At 37.3% G+C, this 13154-nt stretch overlaps 1 protein-coding gene across 2 annotated transcripts in view; it reads right to left on the reverse strand.

The window, feature by feature from the left end:
• Positions 1-12859, reverse strand: part of RELN (reelin) — a 561035-nt gene extending 548176 nt beyond the window's left edge. For both annotated transcript variants that reach the window (XM_045827532.1, XM_045827531.1), the window contains exon 1: positions 12378-12859. In XM_045827532.1, coding sequence (XP_045683488.1) covers positions 12378-12603 — 226 coding nt within the window. In that variant the 5' untranslated portion in view covers positions 12604-12859. The remainder of the gene's footprint in view (positions 1-12377) is intronic.
• Positions 12860-13154: the final 295 nt, after the last annotated feature.

Raw genomic sequence — 13154 nt, forward strand, 5'->3', positions numbered from 1 at the left:
CCTTAGTTTCTGATGGTAAATATTTCTTTCACTGACAAACATTTCTAAGAAGAAAAATTGTTTGTATTCACTGTAAATATTATCAGTTTGTAATGAATTAAAGTAATAGACTTTTTCTATGGCTGTTTCTACAGGATGGCAACCAAGCATGTACCTCACCCAAAGTTTACTGTTCCGTTTTTGCAGGACTTCCCTGTTTTTCATTATGTTGTAAAAACACTTGGGAACAACTGGTACAGGTGGGACAGGACAAACTTGTTTAGAGCAAAAATCATTCAGGTCAAATCAATGAGTAATATTTTAACATCTGTGAAGAGCTTGATCTTCAGAGCATTTGCATTTTATTTCAATGAATATAGACAGGTATCCCTTGGGTACTCATTAGTGATACCAATTTTGAATTTTCCTTTCTTGTAGTTTTCTGTATGTTTAACATATTTCATAATTTATTTGGAATTGAAGTGTTTGCCTCACAGTTTCTGTTAAGAGACTGGCATAAACTATTTGTGTTTGAGAGAAATATTCTAAAAGGTTTAATACCTGCATCAGGTCAGCTTACCAGGTAAGCAGTCCAATAGCTTCCTGCCACCACCCTTGAGGCTCTCAGATTTGCCCATTAGAGCTACAACTTGACACAGCTCACTGGCAAATGTAAAAGGGGAAATGATCTGGTTTGTCCCACCTGAGAAAAGAAAACATCTATAGGTGGACCTCCTCTAGTCTTTTGTAGTATCTTTATAAAGGCTACTATGTTTTGATAAAGTCTAATGAGGCAAATTTTTCTCTCCTACTGAAAGCATGGGCCTCTCTTCAGGCCCTCTGAGAACCTCTGTGGTTTCTGAACAGGAAGCTGTCACCATGAATTTGTCCTTCACCTTCTGATTTGGCTTCTACCAGGTGTCGGTAGACCACAGTTCACATCTGATGGCAAACTTCAGAATGAACTATAATGGTGACAAATGAGTAAACATTCGCATTACTAATGTAACTGAGACAAGGGCAAACCCCTGTTTCTCCACATTGGACACTTACAGCCTGACAATCTCTCCTGTGTCACCCTCGCCTGGTTGCCACAAAGCCTAGGGCTGACCTCTGCCCCAGGTGATGTAGACAAAGGTAGGAAAGGGTGCTTAGCAGTTGCTGTTATTTTCTCATTTAAATGAGTTCAACATAAAGTGATTTTTAAAGATCTGATTCATTTACAAAAATAACTCTATATAAGCAAGTAAAAAACAAACATTATGCCATTGCTGTTGTATCACTGTGAGAGCAGGCCTCTGACTGGTGAGCAGGCCTGACACCACAGAAAGCTCTGAGTTATCACCTGAACTTTCACTGTGTACCACATCACTCAATTTTGCAAGCTATACCTCCAGACTTAAAACACTTAAGGAATTGCATATATATATATAATCAAATAGATGAACATCATTGAACTGGTTAAAATATTTCTGTAAGTTTATAATTCTCTTCTTATATTCAGTCCTATTTAAGTTCCATTGGTGAGTCAAAGAACAAATTTACTATTTACTTCAAGCTACATTCATCAAATGTTAAAAATAAAGTTGAATAAAACTTGCCAATCACTTTGTTATATTTTTACTTGTCATCATCCTTAGAAGGTATGTTAACCATTTGCAGTCAACGGTATGCTAAATGATATTTTTGCTTTGTGCTTTATCTAGAATATAATGTCTAGTCAAAGAATATTTAGGACTACAAAATTCTGGCCTTGTTAGGTATGAATATGAACTTTGTGCTTTGATTTTTCAATCTCTATTTTAAATAACAAAATTATATTTTACTTTTCCTTATCTCTTTCTTAAAATTTCTCTGACTGCAAGACAAGTGCCATGTGATTTTACTTATATTTGGAATTGAATGAACAAAATGAACTAACAAAGTAAAGACAGACTCATGGATGCAGAGAACAGACTGATACCTGTCAGAGGGGTGGAGTTGGGGGCTAGGTGATAAGGGTGACGGGATTAAGCAAAATATTCCCAAGACTAATAGACATAGACAGTAGTATGGTGATTAGCATAAGGAAAGGGAATGGGGAGAGGTGGAAGATGGTAAAGGAGGGATAAATCATGATGGAAGGAGACTGGACTTGCAGTGGTGGTGAGCACACAATACAATATACAGATGATAGATCACAGAACTATATACCTGAGAGCTATATAATTTTATTAGCCAATGTCACCCCAATAAATTCAATTTTAAAAAAAAATTTTAAATAGTAAAGGAAAGACAAAATGTCTGTTACTATTTCTTATTATCCCTTTCTTAAAATTGTCATTTCTAAAAATAAATGCATACTAGTTAATAAATGCATAAGTATGGCTTCTGGCCCTGGCTGATGTGGCTCAGTTGGTTGGAGTATCGTCCCATAAACCAAAAGGCTGCAGGTTCAATTTCTGATCAGGGAACATACACAGGTTGTGGGTTCCATCCCCAGTTGGGGACATACGAGAAGGGCATATTGATGTTTCCCTCCCTTCCTTCCTTTATTCCTTCCTCTCTCTGTCTCTCTTTCTCTCTCTGTTAGCAATGAAAAAATGTCCTCAGGTCGGGAGTTTTAAAAAAAAGTATGGATTCTGGAGCAACATGAACTACATAATAGCTTTGTGATCTTGCACAAAACATTTACATCTCTATGAGTCAGTTTCTACATTCATCACAGGAAGATAATAGTACCTACCTCATGAGATTGTTCTGAGAATTACATTTTTTAATATATGTAAAGCATTTAGATCAGTGCCTGGCACATACTATATGCTATTTAGTATTTGCTGTTATTAGTGTTGTTACTAATTTATTTTTAAGCCTTTGAGTTGCCTTTTAAAAAACTGCTTGATAGTATCACTGCTTGAAATGGGAATGTGAACCCATTTTTTCTAAAAAAGCCTAAAACCAACTAATTTCCTTATATTCCTTCATCACAAACACTAGACATATTACAACTTTCTGCAGGATGAGAATGCAGGAAGTGTTTATGGAGAAAAGGAAGAAAAGAACTGGAACTATGATCATAGGATAGTTCAACATTCATAACAAAAGTGGCGTAAATAAAAAGGTTACATGTTCCTGAAAGTAACACTGAGATGTCTGTTTCCTCTGTTGATATGTAGCAAGCACGAGAAATGACAATGTTGGATTTGGTCCTAGAGGCTGAGCCACACATGACAAATAAGGTTAAGGTTGGGGCAGAGCTCACATTTACAACTATCTCATATATCTAAGTATTTTAAATGTCAACAGGATTTACATATGGTGACATTGCATTTTCGAAAGATAGGACTGCCAGGAAACAAAGTTCAGTGAAGGAAACTAACTAGCATAAATTGTCAGTTATAACAAACTCCAGAAATTGGGGGTCAGGCACAGGTTACTTTCTCAAAGCATTACTTAAAAAATTAACATAAAATGCATTATCTTGCCACCTATAGTAGCTGCACAACTTGAGAGATAGTTTAAAAATATATTATCAGAAATGTCTTTGGAAACATCCTACTTTTATCATGGTGACCAAAGGCAATTCTATGGGAGGACTAGAGCAATTCAGAGCTTGATATAAGAAGGGTGACTGACCTAAAAGAGAATGTAAACTGGGCCATTGTGTACCTTCGAGAAGTCATTAGGATTACATTCAGCCATAAACACAGTAACAGGAACCTGACTCATTTTCTTGTGATACAGAAGTCCAGGAGAGGTATTTCAGGGTACAGCTGGTCAAAGGCCCAGGCTCCTTCTAAACTCCTAGCCCACCATCTTCAGCATATAAGCACTATCCTCAAGGTCACAAGATAGTTGTACCACATCCTGGCTAGAACAAATGGAGAAGGGGAGAGCAAAAAGCAAATATTTGCTGAGTCTTTTAAAAAGCATCTTTATCAGCTTTATCTATAATCTTTCTAAAGATGCCACCCAGTTGACTTCCACCTCTCACTAAATTACATGACAAGGGAGCCTTGGAGGTGAATATTTTTAAGTGGACTCATAGTTGTTTTCAACAAAATCAGTCAGAAAGGGAATTTTGGTAATGACTGGATAGACAACAAGCAATCAATGCCATATAACAAGGCATTATCTATGGAGTCTAGAAGCAGGACAATCTTCCTCTGTCTAGGAAAGAAGATGCCATCCAGCCCAGCTGATATGAGTTGGATAGAGAAGCTTTCCTAGATGCTAGAGTCTGCCATTAAGATCATCTATGCTCCCAAGCAACCTAATCATCATTTGCCCACCCACATAAGCTTTGCTACAGTGGACAGACAGAATGCACTGACCAGCCAATGCATTTATTCTAACAAGTATATTTTTATTTTAAATGAAGTAGCCTTCCACTTTAGTTCCTGAGGACCTGGTAAACTCTGGATCCACTATTAAAATAATCTCTCTTAGCTCTACTTTGCTGAATAGTTTTGTACTTTTAAATTATTTACATGGGGTTGTAGACATATAAATTATAGGATATGATAAAAAATATTAAACTGAGGTTGCCATTTACTTATTTTGACATCTTTCCTAGACGAACACTAAGTATACAAAATTTGGCTGTTATCATGACCATCAACTTAGAAAGAATACTCAATTTAGAACAGGAAGGTTTGACTTAGGAATTGTTTGATTTAGTTTAATAAAAGTTTTGATGGGACTCAAACTACAACTAACTCTTTCAGTTCTAGGCAAGTCATATTATTTACTTTGGTTTGGAAGCAATCTCTGATCATAAGTATATTGTGGTGGGTTGATTTTTTTTTATTTTTGTGACTTTCCTTAGTATACTCAATTTGGAATTTCTCTTGAAAACTGCCACATATTGCTTCAAATATCCTTATCTAATGTTATGGGATTGTACCAGATGATAAAAACTATTTAATAAGCACCTACTTATTAGATAAATGCCAGGTGCTTTATATGTATTACCTTATTTAATAATAACGGTAGTTGAGAAATAAAGCTATTATTATTTCTAGATTAGAAAATGAGAAAACTGAGGTTTGGAGAGAATAGGTAACTTGCAAAGGATGCACAACTAAAAGTGGCAGAGAACAGATATAGTCTCTGTGCTGCCAAAATCTGAACTCGTTCTACGATATCACTGTGCCTCCCTGGATTTCTCTTTTTAATATAATAAGTCTAAGCTTTCAGCCAAGGAATCTTTCAATTTTTTGAGCTGGAACAGACATTAGAGTTCACATAGTATAAAACAATAAAATCAATATTGTTCAAGAAAGACTCTGGGACTTACCCTAGAACCACACACCTCCCTTCCTGACTCCCAATCCAGTGTTTGCCTTATACCGAGGTCTTCCAGCCCCTTTCTGACCTCTATTAAGTGCCAGCTACTTAAAAGGTGGCAATCACTATTTTATAGCTATGCAACTGCAATTAGGAACCTTGGCAATGAGACCAGCAAGAAACTGAAATGACTTGAGGTGACTAAGGTGTTGATAGAGATAATCTGTCATCAATTTACTAGAAGAGACTTATGCATTCAAGGTATCTCAAATTGATCTGCCTTTAAATTCAAGCTAATTCATTGTGTAGTATTCTAATTTCTACAAGTCTCCCACGTGGTATATAAATGTGCTGCTGTGCATGAACATCAGATTCTGCAGTTTGACCACATAACTGACAGAGGGGAAAGTAGCTAATTCAGCATTAAATAGCTCCATGCTTGAAAGTTCTTCTGCAAGTTTTACAGTGTAGGAAGGAGGGCCCACTTTTCTACTAGTAATAACTACCCCATAATTTTCAAAAAGGGCAAGTGCATGTCACAGAAATATAACATTGATTATTAAGAGCAATACAAAAGCCTACTCATCCATATCTATTATTGCAAATATCTAATGAGTACAATAATTGATATAAGCATACTGGTATTATTCAGAAGAGAGAAAATGAGTATAAATGGTGATAGAAAATCTGAAGGGAGAAAAGAAAAAAGAACAGAAAACAAAGAAACTGAGGTGTAAAGAAGAAAAAAGGAGAGGAAAAGCAAGGACCTGTGCACAGTGGAAAGGAGCAAAAGAGGAAAGACAATGAAAAAATTCAGGAGGAGGAAGAGAGGGACCAAGGGAGAAAGCAGGTGAGATACAGATGGAAGGAAAGTCAGGGAAAAATGATTCTGAGATGAGAGTAGCAGTTATTGGTAAATTATCATCACTCCTTCTCTAAGTCACTTGGTACATGGGCACCAATGTATGTCAATAACCAGTCCTATTTGAAACACTAATGAGTTCTCCTATAGTTTCAAAGAATCATCTAATCAATAAAATTTATTTTGTTTTAAAAATAAAGTTTTATTTACCTCAGAAAAGCTAATTCAGCATTAAAAGATAACTTGGGTTTTAAACATTTACTTTGGAACTTTGGAGTTCGCATAACTATCTTTGTGGCATTCAAAACAATCTAATTACCGTAGTTTTGATTTTTGAGTGATTAAGGCTAACTTAAACCACAAATCAAAATTTGTACTAATCCTTCTGCACACCCCCAAATCCAGTTGCTATAGTTGGTTCCTACAGGGGATCAAATAAAGAAGGGAAAAAAATGTATCGCTTTAGAGAACCACACATTTTAGAAATAATTGGTTAACCCATAGGCACAGTATTCAACCCTTCAGATGCTCTGCCTTCAGTGAGATGGACATGGCAGGTGACCGTGGCGAAAATTACTCTCTGAGCTGCACAACTGACACCAAAGGGAGATCATGTCAGGGGGAATTTCCTGAGAACAAAGAATAATTAAAAAAAAACACCATTCCTGTGTTTGAGCAGTCATTATAGTATCTTCACATTGAAAATTCAATTCCAATTGCTGAAAATGTGTTTTTAATACTTCTTTGCCTAAGATGGGTGAGATTAAAATTATACACTTCGGTTATTTTCTAAATGACTCTAAAATTGGGGGATGGACTAATCACTCAAATCTTTCTTGAAACCAAAATATTTAGGTAAATGAACTTCCAATTTGATATGTATGTTATGGCATTACTCAGACACAGCCTAAACCACTTCTGTCTGTAGTGAACCTACCCATTCCAAATAAATACATTTTGCCTTCCTTCTTTTCCTGACAGAGAGTGTAGAGCAAACCATGTTTTCTATTTATGTTTGACATAAAGAATTTAAATTTAAAAAGAACTTTATATTTTTGTGTGAGAATGTATACAAGTTTTTTAAATTGTCAATTTTTCAAAAAGTACTTGTCACTCAATTTATGTTTTTTTAATGTAAATAAATTGAAATAAAGGAGTCAGTGCATCAGCACCTATATGTGAAGATTAAAGGCAACAAATAATGTCAAAGTAGCATTTGAAATAACCAGAAGAACAATCATAGCTTAATATGCAATATATCCTATATAATTGACAATGCAAGGTTCCTAGATCATTCAATAAACTTGACCAGTTCTGGAGAGGAAAAATAAATAAATCAAAGATAAATGTTAGATTATTTCCCTTTGAATGAAACATTCAGGAAAAAATTGGAAGCTAATAGTATTGGCCTTAAAATCTTATTAAAATACCTATTATCTACTCTTTAAAGATGAAAAGAAAAATCTGACTGATAGCTCTGGAAAAATATACTTAGAATTAAATGATACAACTTTCTTATTTTAGTATTTAACAATTTTAATGAAAATAAAATTAGTTCAAAAGATTCATAAAAATTAGAGAGACATATTCTAATAATTTCTTGTAATGAAGTGTGGTGAATGAAATAAAAATATCTGCATAAATGAGTTGTTTTCAATAATTCTGAAGACTTGATATATATATTTTTTAGTTAATGGCTAGGACTGAAACTCAGGGAATATAAATTAAAGCAACATTTATATGATTTAAAAAACAATCTAAACCAAGTCAGTAAAATGCATTGAAATAAAGTGTAGAAAGTGAAATTAAATACATGACAAGTAGAGCAAAATGCTTTAAAATGTTTAATTTTCATAGTCATATACAAGAAGGACACAGCTGCAGTTCACTTATGAATTGCATTGGACAAGTGATCCTGAAAGTTTAAATATACTGATTCTGGAATCTGGACATATAAAAGATAAATAACCATACACCTTATAAACAGTTACGTTAGCCATTGCAGATCACTTTAATTAGATATTACAAACAGCCCTTTGAACAGAATTTAATTTGGAGTATATTACCAAAAATTATGTCTGACATATATATCATTCCTCTCTCTGAAAGGTCTTTATACTGCACTGCCTTTGAACTGTGATTTTTAAATAACAACCAACTGATTCCAGAACATGTGTATGTATAATAGCAATACTAGTAATTATTACAACAAAGTGCCCTAGATACTTAATCCTGATTATATGTCTCTTATTTTTTTTCTAGGTAAATGGTCAGTTTTAGCAGTAGGAATCAATTTTCCCACCCACTCCACAATATGATTAAATAAATAATGGGATGGAAATGTAGCATGAAAGAACTATCGGTGATGGGATTTACAAAATACAAAAGAAAAAAAACCCCCTTTTAAAAGCATCATGCCATATCATCACCAACTTATTTCTACTTAAGGCAGAATTTTTTTCCCTCAATCAATATTTTAGAGCATATTTTGCATTGTAACAGAACATTTCCCCCACCTTATGTCACCATAATAACAGAGATTCTAATCACCTGAAATTTATATGTTATTAGCCAAGGTTACTGCAATTTAAAAAAAATTAATTTTTAAAAAATTCAAATAAAATGTCTCACCACAGTTCAAGCACTTTGGGCAGACTCGTATACCTAAGCTTGGCTTTCATAGACTTTTTTCTAATGTCTAACCTCTACTCCTGATAGTCACTGAGTAAAGCCAATCTTGTGAGTAAATGGGTCCTCACCAACATGATTCCAGTGGTACTAGTCTTTTTACCCCTCAATGGTGCCAAAATTATTTTAAACAAAAAGGAAAAAATGTCTCTCCAGAGTTGTAACTGAGGCTGTGGGAGAATTTAATATTGACAACTATTGGCATATTCACTATAAATTGAATAGGAAAGGAGGTTGCAAACAACAAAAACCTGAGGTGTGGAGGTGAGAGAGAGGGGTTATCATGGAAAAGGAAAGGTGTAGACATCAACTCAACTTTTGCTTGTCTCACAACAGGCCCTGAACCCTTAGGAGGATAATCAGTGAATCACCAGGCATCACTGGAAAAGAGAAATGGCTACCTGACTGGACCATCCAGATTTCTATTTCTTATTTTCCCATCATTTGCAACTTTCTACAAAAAAAATATTCAGGTTGGGTCTTGGAAACCATGTTGTGGCAACTAACAATATTTTGGGATTTATACGAACAAAGAAAATTCTAGAAAAAATTCTGACCCTGAGACCTTTCTTTTTAATTCAACAGGATGTATATGAGGTCTCTTTTGGCTGAGTTTCTGCATTGTATTAGTGTGGTGGAGTCATGTAAAGGCACCATAGTTCTTTGCAACTAACAATGCTATCTTAAGAGAGCCATAGACAAGAGTTTAAAAGATGTAGGAAGATAACAACAGGGGTACCGAATGACACCCCTTACTTAAGAGATGAGAACTAGCACAAGTAACCATGCACTGTTTATAAGGTTGCCAAAGCTGCAAATAGGTGGGGGTCCAAATATATTTGGAAATATATTTCCAAATTTAAGGAGGTACACTCCTTAAATTTGGAAATATATAAAAATCCCGTTAGACACACAAGCTTCGAGTTATTTAGTACATTTTTGGCTTAGCATTTTTCAAAAAATTTCAATATAAACTTCTAATAAATATGATACATACACAGAACCATAATTTTGAACCACTCTCATACCATACCGACATTTGCCTCTCCATTTCACATGCCAAGCTCTCTCACACAGCACAAATCTCAGGGGGCAGCTGGCACAGTTTCACTTACAGTAATGTTGTATGTCAGGTGCTGTTGTACATGCGATCTCTACCTCAATGCATTGTTTTAGGTAAAAAAAGAGAGATAACCACTAGCTGCATCGAAATTCCCTTCCTCCAAAAGCTGAGTTCAATGTAAATCATAGACAAGATGGATTTTTTTCTGATGTACTGCTATGTTTTAAAGATTAGGAAGGTTAGAAATAAAGTCTCGAGCTGATATTTTACAGATTTCTTAGCTTTAAATATTTTGGACCAAATGACCTTCTGTTTTGTTCTTGTATAAAAGGAGTCATCCACAAAAATATGTTAGGTTAAATTTTCAGGAGTTAACAGCAGTCTAATTCTTTTAAGATACTATGTAATTAATTTTTAACATTCACTTTTAAACGTGGAAGAGAGAAAGAGACACGTAAGCATTGCTTCATTTTTAAACATTTCTTCTACCTGTAGAACATTTTAAAGGGAAAAATTCTTACTGAAGGTCTGTACCTACAGCCAGTTTCAAAATCTAAATATTGATAAAATAGATAACAGGAATTTTAAATATGACATTAACTATTCTCAAACTGTATAATAATTTGTTCTTCTTAAATTTACATAATAAAATTTCTCTACCTTTTCTGGTAGCGGAAAAGAAGTATAAATCGAGATGTTCCTCCCAATGTCCAACTTTATTCTTACTCTATATCATTCATTCCTTTTCAGATTTAGGGATGTGATTATGGCCAGTCTTAGGCTGACTTACATTTGTGAGATTTATTGCAAAAGCAAATACTATATCATATTTTGATATTTTTAAGTTTTCTATGCTGGTACCTTATAAAGGATGTGGAAAATTAAAAAAAATAAGGATTTGTATTATCACATAATTGTTTATCACAGCCTGACGACAATCATACCTTTTAGCCCAGCCTTGGCTCACTTACTTACCATTCTCACTTGGAGCTACAAACAGACAAGCACCTTTGTAAGGGTTACACTGACTGGCTCAATCAGCTTTGGGATTAGGTCTGGGTTGCTACACTGGCTGGTCCTTCCACTTAAAAGATTCTCATGACCCCAGAAAAACACCAAATTGTTCTTGGGGAGAGAATGTGGTTAAGTTCTTTTATCAAGAGGGACTTGTTACAGAAAATTAATTTTCCAAAGTCCCAAATTCCACCATATTAAACTGCTTTACAGGCAAGGCTGCCACCATGCCACAAGAAAGTTGTAAAAACACTAATTTAAATATCTAGAAAGGATTTATTTATGCTAAACATTTTAACGTAGGTATAAAGGTTTTCTTTTTTAAATGAAAACTTAAGGATTCTTATCATTTTTATATGTATGGTTATCTGAAATGCCAGATGTTCCACGAATTATCTCCTGCTATGTAAATAATTTTTAACCTATAATAGATGGAAACTATAATAGGAGATTACTAGACAATAGTTTCAATTTAGTTAAGTATAGTATTTTTGCCTTGAAATTCTTATTAAATGGTACTTGTCATGGCTTAAAACTCCATGGAAGTGAAATATTCACAAGTTCCAGCAGAAACACAGAAGACAGAAAATAGCTTTCTATTTTCCCATAACCTGGATTTACTGGTTTAAAAGATTAAAAATACATGCACCACATAAAATTGTATTTCTTGGAGCTAAATTTTACTTCTTCAATATTTCATTTTGATGAAGGACTCCATATGATCCTTTTTTTTTAAAAGGTGCCTTTAAATTATAAGGGCCTTCCTTCCCCTACCTAGAAATTAAAGCTGAGTAAATAAAAGACAAAGTCATTAATAAACATCACATAGATCATTCTAAATCTAAACAGTATGTTAAATGTAACAGGAATAAGGAAAGTATCAAGTACTGATATTTAAACACTTTTAAAAAGAATAGAGAGCTGGAAGCAGCCGCTACCTTTCAGGAAGGCTTTGGACACTGAATAAAATAAGAGGGAACCCTGGCTGGTGAGCAGCGGGAACTTTGCAGCGGGCTAGCGACCGCGCGGCACGGCCAAGGACCGGGGCGCGTCAATCTGTCACCAGCCCGTCCAAAAAGCCTGGTGCCAGCCCTAACGTCACCCGGGGACCCTTCAGGGGGTAACTAGGAGCAAGACAAAGGTCTGGAATCCAAGTACTGGGGTTAAGGAAACAGGATGCGCGGGTTCATTCAAAGTGTAAGCTGCTTGGAGGAGGGGGAAAGACCCGACTCCCGAGAATCCTCAGGCATATCTTTTACAAGTACCAGCTTCATTACGATGAGATAGACGCGTGAGGGGAGTGTGTTTTGCGTGAAGGGCAATTAATAAATTCCAACTCGCGATTCAATTCTCACTAACTTTGTTCTGTGTCCCTCCAAAGGGCGCAGTATTGAGGGATGGGGTGGTTCTTGTTTAAATAGCCTCATGGAAAAGGGAAAAGAAAACGCTGCGCCCGCGGGCGCACCGGGACGGCGGCGAGCGCGGTGATGCCGTGGTACCTACCATGATATTCTTGTCCCGGTACGTAGTAGGTAGGGTTGCCCGAAATGTGCAGGGAAATGAGCACCTCGCCTTGCTCCCCATCCCCTTCCAGCTCCCCGTGGTGGGTGCACAGGAAAAAAAAGGGCGAGAAACGGGGGTAATAGCCCACCGCTGCGCGCACCCTCAGCGTCGCCCCCAGCAACAGCGCCAGAAGGAAAGTCCGCGCGGCCCAGCAATTGCGCTCCATGCCGCCGCGCTCTCCGAGCGCCGCTCGCTCATTCAGTTTTGGAGACGCTGGGACGGAGAAGCCACGCGGGTGGAAGGCGAGAAGCGGCGAACGGGAGCAGAGCGGCTCGGGAGCGGAGCCCCGCAGGGAAGTTCGGCGGGAGACCGCGGCTCGCAAAGTTTCTTTGGTCCGCGCGAGAGCGGGGCCACGGCTGCGGGCGCTGAGAGTCGCCCAAGCCACTGCGAGCCGCAGCTGCCGCCGCCCGTGCGCGACGCCCCTCGGCCAGTCCTGGGAAAGCGCCCGCCCCCCTCCACACCTTCTTAAAGCCCCGGGCGCCGAGTTCCTCCCCACCCCACCCCCACGCCGCCGCCACACGTGTCCCGGCCTCTCCGCCTCCGAGCACCGCCTCCTACCCCAGCGCGCTCGCCCGCCTCGGCCCTCCAGAGCTCTGTCGCCCGCACCTCACTCCATCCCAGACGAAGCCTCCGGGGGCCCCGGCGCCTAAGCCCTGGTTGCACACAGAAGGGCCGTTGAGGGGTGCGAGCTGGAGGGGTCGGCGGGCACTGTCTGGG

Source organism: Phyllostomus hastatus, unplaced genomic scaffold (assembly GCF_019186645.2).
Source record: "Phyllostomus hastatus isolate PE091 unplaced genomic scaffold, TTU_PhHast_1.1 phas_scaffold_78, whole genome shotgun sequence".
Taxonomy (NCBI): domain Eukaryota; kingdom Metazoa; phylum Chordata; class Mammalia; order Chiroptera; family Phyllostomidae; genus Phyllostomus; species Phyllostomus hastatus.